This window comes from Polistes fuscatus, unplaced genomic scaffold (genome assembly GCF_010416935.1).
Source record: "Polistes fuscatus isolate 324 unplaced genomic scaffold, CU_Pfus_HIC Scaffold2, whole genome shotgun sequence".
Classification (NCBI taxonomy): Eukaryota; Metazoa; Arthropoda; class Insecta; order Hymenoptera; family Vespidae; genus Polistes; species Polistes fuscatus.
In genome coordinates, this window is record NW_025113096.1 from 5,654,204 (window position 1) to 5,672,128 (window position 17,925).

Here is a 17,925-nt window from a genome sequence, read left to right on the forward strand (position 1 = left end):
ACATTTTTTATAGGTACAAGAAGACCGACGCAAATATGATACGGTGTATAGATGATATATTTCTTATTTTTTAATTGTAATATTCAAACGAAATTGTATAAACATTCGTAAAATTTAATTATGGTCTTATCATTAACGATGTTCTGTAAATACTATAGCTTACGAAATAAAAGATAACAACGACTCGTTAGTCACATTAGTAAACAATATAACTATGACAAGAATTGATGTTGGAAGACGAATAAATTGATGCTATTTTGGTCTCGTTACATTCACGTATTGTAAAGAAGTAAGTATAAAAGAAAAAAACAAAAGAACAAAAAAAGAAACATTATTTTAAAAAATATTTTATCAAGTTATATGTTAAATAAAAAGACGTAGAATTAAAATTCGTGATATCTCGTATACATATATAACGTATACAGATTTGTCACTTTTTCTAGGAACTATGTCAACAATATTGACTCTTCTCTTAATATCCTTTCCATAGAAAGTAAAAACGAAGAAAAGGTATACCTTCATATAATACTAATACTAATACTAATACTTCATTTTCTTTGATTATACATAAAATATAATTACATCGTTGGATGCACAGCATCATCAAATTTTATACATATATATATATGATTCTACGTACTAAAAATAATTTTGTCTTTTTTATATATATATATATATGATATTCTTATTTGTATTTTATCTATTGACCTGCAATTTTATCTTTTCCTTTTTTTTTTGTTAACACATCTAAAAAAATATATGTGTGTATATCATATATCTCGCCGAAAAAATATTCATCTACGAATTCTGGGATCAACGTTTCATAATTTTTCATTAGATCATAAGCTACTTCAATAAAAATATTTGGAGCACCTATCGTGACGCACATCTCATTGTCGCTATGATAATTGAATATATTCTCTTCATTGCAAGTAAATACTTTCCGTTATTTTCTAATCAACGATAATTAATTTTATGATAAAACATTTATGTAACAATTATATAAACGACGTCGTTGTCGTCGTCGTCGTCATTGAAGTTTTCCCAAAAATAAGTTCTCTCGATATCCAGTTTACGGTTTACATTTGTACTTTCGTTCCGTGTTTTAGAATTTGGCGTTCTGCCTTCTAAGATCATTTGGTATTATCGTTGTGAAAAAGGCTCCGATTGCTAAGGCGATGCATAAAATTATATTTGCCCATAAATCACCCAAAAGTTTGATCAGATAGCGGTAAAGGATCGTGAAGAGTATGCCAAATACCTAAAAAAAATTATTCCTTTTGTTATTTACATGGTAAAATTGATACGAGGTCAACTTAATTGACGGATCGATAAATTAACATAAAAATTTATTGAAGGATCGAATAAAATAAATAGGTCATAAAACAATAAAATTATTTGACACCTGTGTCACCGCGTTGAGCAATCCCGCAGATGTTCCTTCTGGTTCTGGATATGTTAATTCAGCAGCGAGTTCAAAACCAACCGGTAAATAACCAGTCATGAAAAATCTGAGAAAAGTATAATATTGGTACTTTATTCAATAATTTCTTTGCTTGGTAGAAGAAGAAGAAGAAGAAGAGGAAGAAGAAGAAGAAGAAGAAGAAGAAGAAGAAGAAGAAGAAGACTATCGTTAAATAATATTAACTATACCCAAGTATAGCGGATGTGATATAAACAACGTATATTCGATCGATGTCTAAAGTAAAGGTGAAAATGATCATTCCCAAGAAGGAGCAGATATAAATTCCAAGCGTCGTTTCTCTGCGGATATTAAAATTGTCGTGTTTTTATTAATTTTTTTCTTATTAATTGCAACAAACATTCCGTAACATAGATACTCACTTATACTTATGCGTTTTATCTAACACGATACCACAGACAACGGAGCCTAACATTCCAGCACATACGATGGTCAAACCAACTCTACCAGCATCTTCCTCGTGTCCCTGTGTGCATGGGACAAATAAAGATGAATTATTAGAAAAGATTCCGATCAAATTACAGTTGCTTATATTCGTTTTATATTCTAGCCGAAACTTACCGGGAAATATTCTAAAATGATTTGATTCAGAAGCGTACTGATAGCGTAGAATATTCCAACGTTTATCCCATAGCTCAATAAAAGCAACAGGTATCCTACGTTCGTGAGGAGTCTTTTAACAGATTGAATAAAGTCTTCCGTAGATTCGTTATCTCTTTGTACGGCCTGCGCGGGACTGGGAGGAAGGGGTGGTTGAGCTTTAAAGACTGTACGAGAAAATACGAATTGGTAAATATTTTGATCCTTTCAAACTATAACAATCGAATTCAATTGGAAAAAACTCTTACAGAGAAGTATTAATACCAATATGAGTGACGTGAGAGCAGCAACGATGTAAAACATAATCTGAAAACCGCGTTCTACTAGTTCAGTATCATCACTGTTTGGTACTAATATAGGTGGAAATAGAAAACCAATGGCTATACCCAACTGCAAACATAATAATAAATAGGATACGTTAGGTGTAATAGTAGGAAAGTCATGATTTTCTTAAGTTGTTTTTATGTAATATACATTAGATCCTTCTTAAAAAGGGTTAAAAGTCGATAGTACGAGATTTAAATGATCAGATGATTATGTGGGAAAGCTAACCGAACTATGCACCCACGATTCATTGTACCGAGGGGTTCGGACCCTAGCTTTGAATTATAAACGCACAGATATTATATATGACATCGTTTTTCGCACATAGATTATCCACGTATGTATATATATGTATAAATACTTACGCACTTACCCTGAGTGTGATCGAATTTGCTCAAGGTATATGTATATTTATGCGAAAGTGTTTTATTACTACTTTGATCCACAGATTGCGTGAGGGAAAGGGAGATATTTGTATCAATTAATTACGATAGAATCCGTTTGATCGTTCAACGAGACGCTTGAAACTTCAAAGTAGGCGTAGGTATATATATATACGCATATATATATATACGTATACCTGTATAAGTATTCCTCTACTTGACCTCATTGAACAGTTTTTTTCCTACTTACTTAAAAGAGAATAAGTTCATTTCTTTACTTGGTACTCGTCTTATTATATCAGTATTATTAAAGTAGATTTTAATGAATTTTATTCTCGGTCATCTGTTTGAAATTTTTATATTTAAAAGAAAAGTTCGAATATTCTTCTTTCTACTTTAGATGATTAACGCGACTCGGTGTCCGACTTCTCGTTACCTTTAATCGGTTTCCGGTCTCTGAATGAGCATCATGATAGGCTGAAAAGAATAATGATCGTATCCCTTCCTTGAAATAACAATGATAGATCTTTCGAGGACCAGACTGTCCTCGTGTTATCTTCGTTTAATATGTCACATGTGACATCGTATAAATTATTCGTTATCATCTCGAATAAATTAATATTTCCGTTTACCGATGTTAAGAACGAAACGATAGGCTTTGACTTTTACAAAAGACAACGCGAATACTTGATATTCGGTATCGACGAAATCTGACAGATTCAGATAATATATTTCGTTAAATTCACTCGATGTTACTTGCTCGAGTAGCTCGATAAAATTATTTTCATTTATTTCTATACGTTTTTATTTTCCTATTTGACGTTTAAGGGATAGTTTGGAATGTTTTTTAAGTTCCGATGTTTCGTAGATTTCGATTGGAATGTGTTCTATCGTGTTTCGTTAAATCAATCCAAAGAGTGGAAACATTTACAGTTGATATTACATTTTTCCAATACTTTGTGCTATCACATATGTACATACACACATTGATCATCTATCGTTATAAAAAGGAGTAACCATTATCACGTTTGACGTAGACTCTTTTCTTGATAGAAAAAATAAACGATGCGATAAAACGACGAGTTATTTGTATTCAATTGAATATTTACTTTAAAAATCTCCCTTGGTCTAATGACTTGAAAAGAAGAAAAATGAGAAAAGTAAAAATGCATGAAATACCTGATTTCCAAAAACGCCGATGCTACAGGCACTACTAACTTGATCAGGACCGAACCAAACGGCTGCTAATCGTGCAGGAACAGAAAGAACAAAAGTTTGGCTAACGGCAACAATCGTGTGACCAATGAAAGTAATCCAAAATAAATTTGGCGAAACGCTAAAAACTTTGACCCATGAACCGATCGCCGTTCCAATTGCACCCATTATAACTGCCACTCGTAATCCCTGTGAAATAAGAGATTTTAATGTGCGAAAACTTGTAATAATTTAAAATTATTATTTAAAGGGAAGGAGATCGATTCGTTTAGCGTTAACGTACTTATCACGCTGAGCGTTCATCGTATTATGAAACGAGGTCAATTAAATTCTCTGAGTGTTGCAGCATCTCATGCTTGAAAAATGTTACCGTCCGAATCGAATATAGACTACACAATTTAATGAATAAAATAAAACACACTCACAATAATTTATTTATACGGTATTGACTGAAAAGCGCATACTTATTTATCTTTTGATAAGGCAGATTTAAAAAGCAACCTGCTTTAGTATCGAGCATCGGATTTTATAAAACCACTATCATGAATTTCGCTTATATGTAGTGCTCTTGGAATAAACCGAAGCTAGTAATCAAAGTACTGTTGACGAGATGTTTATTCTTTTTCAATATTTTTCCTTATACAACAGCGATCGATCGAAACTTTGCGTTACTTACAAATTTGTCGAGAAGATAACTGGCTGGAAATATGAACGGTATGTACGTTATCATATATATCATACTCGTCAAATCCACTAGAACACTCGTAACTTTGTAATATCGTTCGACAATGTTTGCTATGATACTGTATTGAATCCATTGCATCGCGTTGCTGGCACTGTACAGTACGAAAATCATCAATATTAGCCATCTTCTCGAGTAGATTTTCGTTTCTGTAACCTGGAATAATGAAAGAACAAAAAAAAACAAACACACATGAGAATTTTTAATGCAAATAACGTCGATCGTGTGATATTCGTTTTTGTTGGCAAGTAACCTGAACGTTTTCGTCATTTTGTCGAGTTCAACAGTGTTCAACGTAAAAAGTGCCAAAAATTTTCGTGATTACGAATGGATGATGCGAATGAACATCTTTTGGTGAGAAAAAATTGCTCGCTGAAATAAATAAGTTCATCTATCTGAATCAATGAAACATTATTTACATTAGATGAGCAAAATAAATTCTGGCATGAGACAAATTGTAAATATCGTTGGATATTGTTGTGCATATAAGATAGGGAGATAAGAAAAAGAAAAATAAAAAAAAAAAAGAAAATGAAAAGAAATATTAAGAAGAATTTGTTGGAAAGAAATAATCATTTTCGGATCGTATACCATGGATCAACAACGATCATCGATCGTTAATTTATCCGCATGCAATTGCATCTTCACCTGTGTTGGCTGTACACCACCCTCGACGGCTTTGACGTAATCCGGCGACATTTTTACCATTACGATCAAATCCTCGTATTCGATTTGTCGTATGAATCAAGACAAAATTCTTAATAATCGTAAATCAATCGATTCCTTTTTCTCCCCGGTCTTCCTTAACATCCACTCGTTGTTCCTAAAATGTCAAAGTTCTGGTTGGGTGAAAAAAATAAAAAAAATATCTTGCCAAGGAAGAAGACAAACTATGACTATTCCAAATTTCTTGCCAACTCGTTAGCGTGTTACACCTAATTAATAACAAATGACTTCTCGAGTCATTGTTATCGTTGTTGTTGTTGTTGTTCACAAAACGATCGATAATTTTTCCTGACTCGACGTTGGACGAAAAGAAAAGATTTTATTTTTAGAAGAAAGAAAAAGAACAAGGAAAAAAAAAGCACTGCCAATTATAAAACTACCTCTAGGAAATTTTAATTATCATAAATAATACGCGAGAAAAAACAGTTGGAACGTTTAATTGCCTTTGAAACGGATATTATTCATAAAATTTGCATTCGAGAATACGCGTGGGTACGTGGGAGATCGAGAAAAAAAATCGATTGGTTAATCTTCGTTAATAAGCCGGGAAATAATGTCAAAGCTATTACATTTCTCACTTATTTCTCGATATTAAAAACCGCACCCCTATTTCCCAATGAAATGTTTACTCATCAAGAGGTATATTCGGACTTTTCTACTTTGGCCAATCGCATCGGAAATCGATTAGATTCGCGACGAAACAATATACATATATATATATGTACGTGCTTATAAATGTAATCTGTCATATGTGTATTGTCCGAATCCGCAAATTTAAGATTCGTCGTAGAATAAGAAAAACTTTCCGAAGGTCTTTAAGGTCAAGGATTAAAACGAAAATAAAAACTCGGTGAGAAAAGGACGGTGCAACGTCGATGACAATTAATAGTGCATAACGATTGTTCATTAATTATTATGCTTACCCCGTGGTTCGATGTTAACGATAAGTAAATAATCAGCACCGATTTTGTTTTATTTTTCACGTTCTCACTTATGATCGATCATAGATTTCATTGATCTTTCGTTTCTTCGATCACGTCAAAGAATAAAAATCTCTCTTCTTATCCTTTTTTATTTATAATTAAATGAAATCACAGAATGTAATTGATTTATCATTACTCTGTTCGATATAAAATCAGATTACGAACAGGAATAGGTAGATCATCCTATCCGTGTAAGTTAACAGCGTCCCACCACGTGGTTAACGGAATCACGTTCGCAGAAACACAAAGCGTATTTTCTTCTCTCACTCGCGTGTCCACCACCGTGGAGAAGTTGAGAGAAAATTATTGGAAGGGGAGCGAATGCGCGAAGGAGATCGACCAATGGCTTTTAACTTCAAATAACTTTGTTCTATTTCGAAATTTTTCATGCGAACGAGGAATCGAACGAGATCGCAAAAGGAAAAACAAAGCTCAAAAGAAGATATATATATATATATATTTCTCTTTTGATGTTTTTCTTTCAAATTTTGCTTATCTTTTATCTTTTATCTTCGTCTAATGTGTGAATGAAAGAAAGAAAGAGAGAAAAAATAAGGAATAAATATAAATAATATTAAAATTCCCCGATATATCGAGTTTGACGATAGCTGCCAGCTTTCCCTTTTAACCCGATGATATCGATCAGCCCCGTTGTTCGCGAAAATCGTGGTAAGAGGAGTAGGACGCGAAGGGAGGATTACTTTGCTTGCTTTCTTTCTTCTTCTTCTTTACCACACCGGAGATTCCCCAAAGCAAACAGTTATTTATCTAAATATTGTATTTCCCTGTTATTTCAAAATCTTAGAGGCTGAAATGTTTCCGCATGTTTTTGTTCTCTCGTTAAAAAATGTCTTGACATGGGGATTACAAAGGGATAAATTATATTAGAAAAAAAATATCTACGAGTAGAAAAACAGAATAAAAAGAAAAAGAAAGGGAAAGAAAAAGAAAGAAGGAAAGAAAGAAAGAAAGAGAGCACAGCCAAAAATAGGAGCGCGTCCACCGAAGGTTGGACATAAACTAAAGCCAATCGCAGCAAGTAGGAGTCGTTTAAGCTCGCGTGTTCATACACCAACTCCTCTTCCTCGCGAATCCGAACACGTAGTGTGTGTCCCCCTCGTCGTGCTGTAGGACTACGCTGCAACTTTCATCCATGTCCATGTGGTTACACACATAATTCACCTGTACGTATACACTAATACATTGGAATATCTACACTCTACACGCTTGGTTTTACAGCGCACGCGCTTACAAATCTGCGCAGAGCTGACGAAAAATCCCGCGCGGCACCGATCGACAAGGGTGGAGGGGTGTCGCTGTGTAACTTTGGGTTCAAACCAACATCAAAGAGGAAGAAAATAAATACGGAGAGAGACGGGGGTGAAGATGGAGGATGATTATTAAAGTATGCGGCGAAATACGACCAACATCTTCTTTATTTCTTTCTTTCTTTCTTTCTTTTTTTCTTTTTCTTCTTTTCTCTCAACAGAGGACGAACGTACCTTTCCTTCCAGGTATTACTAGGTAACCCACTTGATTACCTTCCATATATTATCTGTTGCACTCGACATTGCGATAAGATGGAGATAGGTGGAAAAATGTTAAGCTTCGAATCGTCTAATCATTCACGTTGCGATGATTGTCTGACACTAATTATTTATTTGATTGAATAATTATTTGGACAAATTTTGCGTCTATATCTATCTATAATATGTGTATAATTCGTTGCGATGATTGTCTGACACTAATTATTTATTTGATTGAATAATTATTTGGACAAATTTTGCGTCTATATCTATCTATAATATGTGTATAATTAAGTATATGTTTATTTACTTAAACTATTTTTACGACAGAGATAATCTTTCAATTTGTAATCCTAAAAAAGTGTCTCCGTTTTATTAATAATTTGTGTAATTTCATTGGCTAACAATATGTCTGAAATAATAGAAAATCTTTATATGACAGTAGATCATCCCATAAATCGCTTAGTACACAATATCACGTTCGGATCAGTCAATGAAATGATGTCCATATAATACGTAAGAGATAAGTATGATCTTTCAACGCAATGTAATTCACTTCTCGGTTTATTTATCCTATTTTGTTAGATCAAATTTTGTGTATCACGCATGCATTAGTATATCTTTGCGTTTATTTAAAAAAAAAAAAAAGAAAAAAGAGAGAAATTCGTCTCCGTATCGCGTATTAAATTGTTATCTTTAACACTTTATGCGATTATTCGAAATGAACTTGTTTTGATATTTTTGCCTCTTCGTTTTTATTTTTCTTAGATAATTATTCGATCGATGTGTAATCATTTTTTACGTTAAATAATTGGAATCGATCGAGTATTCTAGATATCGAACAATGAATAACATTTGATCGAATAAAAAGGACATAAATTATTAACTCGTCTGATTAATATTATTAGGTGTGGTTTTTAATTTATGAATCATTAATATAAATTTTGTTGTTCTTATACCAACGTGCTTATGCAAAATAATTCTTGTCAAGTAAATAAAAAGGAATAATAAAGTAATATACATTTCGATATACCTGATGACGTAGTAGTTGAACGTCGTGCGTATGAGAAATGAGTTCTCTTCTTTGCTCGATACAATCTTCAATTTTATCCATCACTTTCCTATTTATGTACTGTATAATAAGTATATATGTATGTATGTATGTATATTTATTTATTTATGTACGTGCGATAATTTCGTTAGTATCGTTGGATCCTTTGATAATAGACGCCAAACGCTTCTTAATCACTGTTTGTCAATTTAACCTCGGATGTAAGGTCTCATTTCGAGGCAACCGAATCGTTAATGTTATAAGACATTTAGCACGTGTTTCAAACTCGAAAGGAGAATTTGTATTGCGCGGATGGTAGATTAGCAAGTTATCTCCGAAATTCGAAGCAGACGGCTTTCAGAAAAACGACTTTGCTATACGAGACGAAGATAATTGTCTGACATCACTATTCATAGTTGTGAGTCACATGGAAAAAGATAATTAGATAATTAATGATTGTATTTGTAGATTTTTTGAAAAGCTTTTAAAATTATTCGTTTTATTTTTCAATTAAATCTATTTTACTTAATAAAAAACGATCGTAAATGTAGAAATTTCAAACGGCCATTTTTATTTCTTTCTTTTTTCCAATCAAACTCACAAGCACACTAACTAAGTCCGATGCACAAGTTGTTTGCAGAAATGTAAACTGTTTGAACGTTTGAAAAATTATATCAGCTAAAGTGAACGATATTTTAAATCATAAAAATTTGTTATCGAGAATTTTACTACTTTTTTTGTTAATGCAAAAATGTGCAAATTTTGTTCAAGGCCATCATCTTGTATGATAATGGACACTAAAATATTTCTTTGATACGTGAAAGTACAAAGTACGTGCGATATCACAAATACGAAGAGAATCAAAAATTTCCGATAAATCTCTTTTAATCGATGAATACTCGTATTAGCGAGTAAAACGTTGTTAAATCGAAGGACAAATAAGCACAATTGACGCGAGAAATACTTTTCGAATAAACTAATATTTATCGAGCAAATACCGAACAACCGTTCGAAGAAACGCACCTTACGATAATGGCAATAAAAATGTTGATGCGAGCAAGATGTATCTAACTTAAAATATGTAAAGATAACTCTTTAAATTCATTTGAAAAGGTAATACATAATTTCCTCGTTACATTCTTTGATTCATCTTCTATTCAACAGATAGATTTTATCTGTCATGCTCGATGTCGATCGTAAATTCAATGTCGATAATTATCTTCTATTATTTTCCTAACAATTTTATTCTTTTGTACTAAATTATTACATTTTATATCAGCGAATGAAATTATTTTTTTTAATTAAAAAAAAAATCAGATAATAAATTTATTAGTTTTTTTTTGTATTGGAATACCATTAAATAATTGCTTTCTCGTTATCGATAGATGTATCTTCGCATGATAAAGTAGAGAACATAATTATCGACGATCATTAATGACACAAACCCCTTACTGACGGCAATTGGATATACTCGAAAGTATTAAATGTATACATGACTTTATAAACAAAATATGATGCGATTAAAACAATCATATATTATTACGATAAATCTCTTAACATCGTATGATCCTGTATTTTTTTTTATATTTATTGAATTTTTCGAAGCGGTTCTATTTACTTAAAAAACTTATGATGCAATCTATCGTGTTTCTGTTACTATTATGTAAGAAATTTGAACATAGTAGTAGAAGATGTAGGCGTTCAAAGTTCGATATATTTTTCTTTTCTTTCGATAAGATTTATTGGTCGAAAAAAAATGTAAGCATGCACGATGATTCGCATCGTGTATGTAGTAAAGATGCACGGTGCATCAATATGCACGTATATACGTTAAGTATGTATATTGAGACAAAATCACAAGACGTTCTATATACATCGAGTAGGTACATCGTTGCACGAGAGGAGAACTTCAGTTTCGCTCCAGTCGAATCTTATCACGCGTTCTGTTCGCATCACGTGAGTTTAAAGCACGATACATCACCTACGCGAAAACGGAAAATTTGCATATTTTTACAAATATTTTCTATGAATTCGTATTCACGCGATATAGTGGCAAAGATTATTTCAAATCGATAAGAAAGAGAGAGAAAGAGATTTTCATTTTGTATTTGTTATTATTACAAACAGTAGACCTAAGCGTGATCGTAAATGTTGAAAAAAGAAAAGAAAAATGATCGTTGCAATTAATTTTTGTTTTCATTCATTTGATGAATAATTTTTGAACGATTTATTTTAGATCGTTTTCGATAGTATATAGTAAACAAATATTTTACATCGCAGAAAGGTTGACGTAAAAAGATGAAACGTTTTATGACGTAAGATCAAAAAAGAAGATAAATGACAATATCGTTTAGAACGTTTAGATCGTGTTAAGAGATCGTCGCAAAAGCGTTCGGGGAAGATAAAGAAGAAGAAGAAGAAGAGGAAGAGAAAGAGAAGGTCTTGGCGCGTAAAATTTAAACTTGCAATTAGTGAAATCAATCGAAATCGGTTTGCGATGCTTTTTTCATTCAAAAGTGGAGCAATATAAAGATAACCGTTTATACGGTACTTTCTACAGCGTACTTGTTATCTTTTACCAGATGTGATACTTTCGAAAGAAAGAATGAAAAATGAAACGATATTTTATTAGCTTTGAGTCGAATGGTCCCTTGTTTTTTTTAGCGTCATATTAAAAAAGACGTTTATTGGAGACTATTAAAATCGTTAAGATTAAAAGGAATTGTATCTAACGATTTCGTCAAGAATGTAGGTTAGTAAACGTTCGAATAGAAATTGTATATTTAAATTACAAAAACAATAAAAAAAAGAAAAAAAAAACAAATTTGTAGCTAACGATCATCGATATTTCCGAGAGAGACATCGGTGAATTTTGACTTTGAACGGCGTATCCGTATTTATTTATCGTTATTATCGGTTACATCTGATAACTCGATTTAATCGTGAACCTTTTTCTTATTTTCTCTCTCTCTCTCTCTCTTTTTCTCTTTTTTCTCTCTCTCGCTCTCTATTGGATCGAGAAAAAGCAAAGAACCGACAGTCCGTGAAGATACGCGTAACCGTGTGGCACACACAGCACTCGATATTTTCCTACTTTAAGTAATAGTTACAAAATATCACCACTCTATTGCGATAGAGATCATTAGAATTATAAATATATTTACTTATCGATAAATTTCAATTGATTCGTAAAAAGGAGAGTAAATAAACGCGCGAATGGTGGTGTCATATCTCGTAACGCAGAAAATCGCATCTAATCAAACGTGCGTCAATTAAACAAAGAAAATACATTTTGACGAGCATAATGATCGTGTCACCGAGCGTAAGTTTAGTAGCAGCCGGAGTGGCTTCTGGCCTTTGCTTTATCCTCTTCAGTACGTTGCGAAAAGGGTAAGTTAAGAAAAAATAAAAAAAACGATTCTATAAAGAAATATCTTCCTATTTACTTATTCATAAGTTGCATTAGTATAGAGTTGCGCAAAGTTACAACGAAAGGAGTCATCTTTACCACCAACGTAATTACACAATATAAAATGTTAATAAGATTGGCATAGAGTGCATGATCAAAGTAGGTCGATTATTCGAGACATGTTGATCGTGACCCCGTTTAAAACCAATTTCTATCGATTTCATGTGTTTTCCCGTAAAGAAAGATACACAACAGTTAAGACTTTCCACTGTTCGAAATCGATGATCAATTTTATTTCAAACCAGTAATTCGAAGATATTCATTTCTCAATTACCATTTCACGTGGATCTCTTTCTATCGATTAAATGCTAACCGTCGATCAATTTCTTAATAAAAAAAAAACAACAATTTTGCATACAATAAAATATACATTTGTTTCCTAAGCGAAAAAAAAAACAAAAAAGAAGAAAAAAAGTAGAATAAAGTAGTTAGAAGAAGGCTAAATGATTATCTAACAAATAAGTTAATTGCAAGAAGGATGAGTCAAGTTAATAATAAAATAGTAAGATAAGGTGATTTATTATTATCTAAGGAGGAAACAATGGTGAAGTATGTAATCGTAGGAAGAATGTGTCGTAGCTTTTTGGGTGCGCATCGTTTCACGTGCCGTGGAAGAGAAGTTTTACACGTCATTACCAGTCCACGGTCAAAGTAGTCCGGGCAAAGGCCCCGCGAGAAGAATCTTCGGCCGTTATGACCCGCGAGCCAGGGCCTGAATCTCTCTCTATATAATAATATATATATATACATATCAATGTATATGTGTATACATATTATGTAGGTATACCTGTACACCTACATATAGAACGCAACTTTGGTATGCAGGACTTGTTTTTATTTACTCTCTCCCGTTCTGACCAGTCCGGCAAGTGTCGATCCACATTCTCTCTCTCTTTCTCTCTCTTTCTCTCTCTTCTCTTTCTCCTGCGCCAGAGTAAATTACGTTTTGCCGATTTCCTTCGTGGTCCGAAGCGAGCCACCAAGGAAATAAAAAAGAAAAAAAAACAAACGGCGACCTCAAAAATTTTTCGCCAGACGCGCCAAGGGCATCCTCTTTCTGCAATCTCCTCCTTATTTCTCTCTCTCTCTTTTACTCCAACTCCAATTTTTCCTTTCTCATTCATTTTTTCTTCTTCTTCTATGTTGTGTATAAGTAAGTTTTATAGGTATGATATATAATTGTTTTCGTGTAATATCGTAATCACATTTTTTCTAATTTTCTTATTTATACTTGTTTCTTTTTACGCCCGTTCGTTTTTATATCCTCAATTTGTTACTTATGTAATATTTTCAACACAATTATTTCAAATAATCTTGGTTTATATGAATATATAATATATAATATATAATAATATATAAATGAATATATAAACAAAATGATCTCACCTGTTTCGTATCTATTCCTAATTCCATCGTTGATTGTCACTGCTAACCGATGTTAAAGATTATACGATACAAATTTACGTCGTTGAGTTTACATGCATATAAATTTAAAACGTCAATACCTTACTAATTATCTCGTCAACAGTTTTTATTATTATTATTATTATTATTATTATTATTATTATTATTATTATTATTATTAGTTATTAGTTATTACAAATTTTAGAACTATTTACAATCTTTTTTATTGCCTTGTTTCTTGGTAATATATTTCTGATAGGACGAACATCTACTATTTTATACACAACCTTGCGCTAGTAGACGAATATAACGACTGACTTTTTTACTTTAATAGTAGTAGGAAGATACTCATTTGTCTTGAAAATCGCAAAATCAGTCGGACAAGGTCAGTTTGGTAAGCTGGTGCAATTACTATTTTAGATATCATGCAAACTAACAAGCTTTAACGCGTTTACAAGATAAAAAAAAAACCTAACGCATTCCGCATTATTTCATTTTGCAGGAATTTTTTAATTAAGATTTCATCCATGCATGACAGGAACTTGTCAAATTATATATTTATTTTTTCCATTACTTATCTCTTTATTGACTGTTATCGTTTTCTTTTTTTTTTCGTTCTTTCTTTTTAACTGTCAGTAAAAACATGTATTATAAAATAGAAAAAATAAAACGTAGCAATTTGTGCGCGCGTGTGTTGACGAAGAAAAAAATAATAGAAAGAAAAGTAAATTTAAAATTCATTAACGGCGATAGGAGGGTAATTTAGTAATAAGCAAAATTTATAAACTGGGTTGTGCATATAGAGTGAGATAATAATCGAGTGCGAGGAAGAGAGCTATAAAGAACGCGGAAACCATTGAGACTAACTAAGTATATACATACGTAAATAATTCCTATTTTCATTCTTTTTATTTCTTCTCGATCGCACGGCCTTACGGTTCTTTGGCTATTCATGCGTGTCACTCGTGCAACTCCGTGTAGTTACAACCATGAATACTACTCGTATGAACGCGTGCGATGTTCTTGATACTTGTTACCTTGGATAGGTATAAGTACGTACACCTGTTATTCCTTTTATTAACAGACTGGACCATTCACATTTTTCAATTTATTTTTCTACAAGTATCGAGTAGTAGATTTTGAATTTGTTCACTCCTCCGCGGCCGGCAGGAAACGTGTCCAGCGTTAGTCATGCGTGCGTTGCGGCGACCGTGATTGGTTCAATAACTTTGATAACAGTGCACAAGTGTATAAGAAAAAAAGGAAAGAGATGGGGAAAGGTTCACGTGGGCAGGTGAAGGGGAAGACATTAGGATGCACAAGGTGGGCCGTGCTATAAAGACACCAAAGTCGTTAATGGTAAAACATCGTTTCACAATGGACGGTGTATCAAACCATATTAAACAATGGCGTCGCTGACCCACCGTGTAGGGAGACCGGAAACGAGGAGGAACCGAACGGGGATTCGAACACAACGGCTCAACGGCTCTTCTTTCATTGTTGAAATGTTAGTTTGTCCTGACGAGTAGTCAGTCAACCACCGCATTTCATAGTGCAACGTGCCGTGAGAGTTATACTTACTTTTTTTATTTTTCTTTTTTTTTTTTTATAATTATTATTCTTCTTCTATTCCATTCCTTCTATCCAATGAAAGATAACAGTAGTTATGTAGTATGAAGTTGTCGTCGAGTTTCAAAGGACACGTTGCTTTTTTTACTTTTGTATATTTTTGTAAGACCAATTGACGAATTAGTATCGTTAGGAAGATGACAGTAAGATCGATAGTTTTGTCAACATTTTTTTTATTTTGATAATAGAATTGAAAATAATTAAGACGCATTTTGAATACGAGATTCTTCATGAGACCGGGAGAGGCAAAGAGATTGGTCAAAATTTTTCTCTTAAGTACCATTCTCTGCAGAAAAAAGCAAGACAAACGGTAAGATTTTCTCAATTTATATTTCATCCTTTTTTCTTTTTCACCTAACGATTAATTTGTCGTCTAATACTTCGCGATATATATCTTTCGGGGAAAGAAAAAAACATAACGGAGCTACGATAAATTTAATTTAATCATGGATTCGTTACGTGACTTTAAATGAAAGAACCTGGCAAGGGAAGTATTCTTACGTAATTGGAAAGTTATACGCGATGCTGATATAACTTGTTGCGTCGTTCTTTTCATTTTAAATGATGTGTTTATTTGGTGTGATATATTTTCGTTGAATTCATCGAAATTTCGTTCGACCGAATGAGATCCGAAAAAACAATCGGAAAATCTCGACACTCGAGTTAGCATCCCCCCATTACGATCTGGAGATGAAATCAATTATTTTTCAATTATTTATATTATAAAATAAAAATTGTAAAACTATATATACAAACCGCGATAACACCTATATTTATATAATTGTTTTGAAAGATACCGGTGATGTAACAACTTTGACGAATCGAAAAAGAAAAGAAAAGAAAAGGGAGAAAGATAATGAGGAATAAGAAGTAGAAAGGAAAGAAAAGAATAAGAATTTTGGAGAGTACTCGAGAGGAATCGGGCAAAAGATTGGATTGGTCCAACCGAAATTCAGTGAAAGTAAACGTTAATCCCTGAAACGTGTTGTGTTATGTCGAGGATTGGTAGTGTATCGAGTTGCTCGAATGTATTCCGTTATAGCTCCTACTACCATCGAAAGAATTCCGTGCATAAGCGAACGGAGTATAGCAGCAGCAGGAGCAGCAACAGCAACAGCAACACCACCAGCAGACAGAGAAAGAGAGACCACTGCGAGTTTCCCCGAGCAAAGCCACTGTCACTTTCAAACCGACGCTTCGCCACAAAGGACGGATATTCGTGTCGATCCGAGTCGAGTTGAGTCAAGTCGAACGGTTATTTAACAAGGATGCACGCGCCAATCGTTTACGAGATTTTACATTTTAAGAAGAACAACAACAACGGGAAGGAACTATTATTCATTCATTTCCCGTTACAAGCATAAACCGATCAATAGTTTTCAGTTAATCATCAATGGCACCTAAGAATAATTATTATTATTATTATTATTCTTATTTGCGAAGAGATTTGTATCGGTCCTCCTTTTTTTATTTATAATTATTTCATTCTTTCTTTCTTTTTGTTTGTTTGTTTTTTTCTTTTTATATTCTGGATAATCGAATGTCGTGTGCGCGTGTGTGTTTAGCGGTTTACCTAAAGAAGAAAGGATTCCAACGAAGATGAAGGATTCATTGCTATATTACTTTAAGTTGAATATTATTGCAGAAGATCGGAAATAACACATCAAACTCGAACGAAAACTCTTGGTCGAAGTTTCTCGAGCGAAAGTCTTATAAGCTTGGTGGTGTTCTCGCATGTTTATATATCTATATATGCCATACTATGTTATTCCGTTACGGTGGACGGTTTGCACGCGTTACCACTGTAAAATTTCAACGAGGCACATCAACGTCTCTTTGAAAAACCATTCTAGAAAGTTTACGCGAAAAGTAAGAGATAATATTAAATTTTTAATCCGAAGAAGAATTTTGGAAGAAGGATTTTTCATTCGAAAAGGGGAGTGCCATTCGTTCGTCCATAATTGCAAAAGAAAAAGAAGAAGAAGAGAGAAGAGAGAAGAGAAAGAAGAATCATTACGCCAAAAAGTGAAAGGACCATTAAAGGAGTGGAAAGAAAAACGTTTCGATATTAAACTCAACAATAGTTTTACGTCTTATCATTGTGAAATTTAAAAAGTGAACGCAAAGAGGAAAACTTGAAACTTTTGAAAAACGATAATAGATAGAGAAAACAAGAAAAAATATTATTCGAACAAGGTATATATATATTTGACGTGTTATAGGAATAGATTATTTTTGTAACGAACGTACACGGTGCGTGGTTGCGTAAGCGATCATTTTACGTAACTCGCAGTTGAGATTTTTTGTAGTCATTTATTCGGTAAGGATTATCGAAAACATATTTTTGATGAAAGATATTCAAATTGAATAATTCATTTCGACGAGGTATC

The 17,925-nt window shown here is 33.0% G+C and overlaps 2 protein-coding genes and 1 long non-coding RNA gene across 8 annotated transcripts in view; 2 read left to right on the forward strand and 1 right to left on the reverse strand.

The window, feature by feature from the left end:
- Positions 1 to 742: 742 nt before the first annotated feature.
- Positions 743 to 7,573, reverse strand: LOC122516626 (feline leukemia virus subgroup C receptor-related protein 1). Of its 3 annotated transcripts, none has more exons than XM_043634593.1 (11): positions 7,527 to 7,573; positions 6,397 to 6,639; positions 5,396 to 5,570; positions 4,682 to 4,903; positions 3,970 to 4,194; positions 2,332 to 2,473; positions 2,045 to 2,250; positions 1,846 to 1,949; positions 1,654 to 1,764; positions 1,406 to 1,511; positions 743 to 1,261 (listed from the first exon to the last, which is right to left on the reverse strand). In XM_043634593.1, exons 3-11 carry the CDS (start codon positions 5,453 to 5,455, stop codon positions 1,106 to 1,108), a joined length of 1,332 nt encoding a protein of 443 aa, XP_043490528.1. In that variant the 5' UTR covers positions 5,456 to 5,570; positions 6,397 to 6,639; positions 7,527 to 7,573; the 3' UTR covers positions 743 to 1,105. The 3 variants fall into 3 exon arrangements, with proteins under 3 accessions (XP_043490528.1, XP_043490527.1, XP_043490525.1); XM_043634592.1 differs by lacking the exon at positions 7,527 to 7,573 and adding an exon at positions 7,158 to 7,519; XM_043634590.1 differs by lacking the exon at positions 7,527 to 7,573 and having other exon boundaries at positions 6,397 to 6,948.
- Positions 7,551 to 7,804, forward strand: LOC122516628. Its single transcript, XR_006303629.1, has 2 exons — positions 7,551 to 7,640; positions 7,696 to 7,804. It is a non-coding gene; the product is annotated as an uncharacterized LOC122516628 (long non-coding RNA).
- A 3,120-nt stretch (positions 7,805 to 10,924) lies between these two features.
- Positions 10,925 to 17,925, forward strand: part of LOC122516629 (homeobox protein 2) — a 29,094-nt gene continuing 22,093 nt past the window's right edge. Inside the window, exons 1-3 of one of the 4 annotated variants that reach the window (XM_043634594.1) lie at positions 10,940 to 10,989; positions 11,270 to 12,132; positions 12,230 to 12,423. In XM_043634594.1, coding sequence (XP_043490529.1) covers positions 12,338 to 12,423 — 86 coding nt within the window. In that variant the 5' untranslated portion in view covers positions 10,940 to 10,989; positions 11,270 to 12,132; positions 12,230 to 12,337. Of the gene's footprint in view, positions 10,990 to 11,269; positions 12,133 to 12,229; positions 12,424 to 17,925 lie in introns of all 4 variants that reach the window. The other 3 variants (XM_043634595.1, XM_043634597.1, XM_043634596.1) reach the window with 3 other exon arrangements.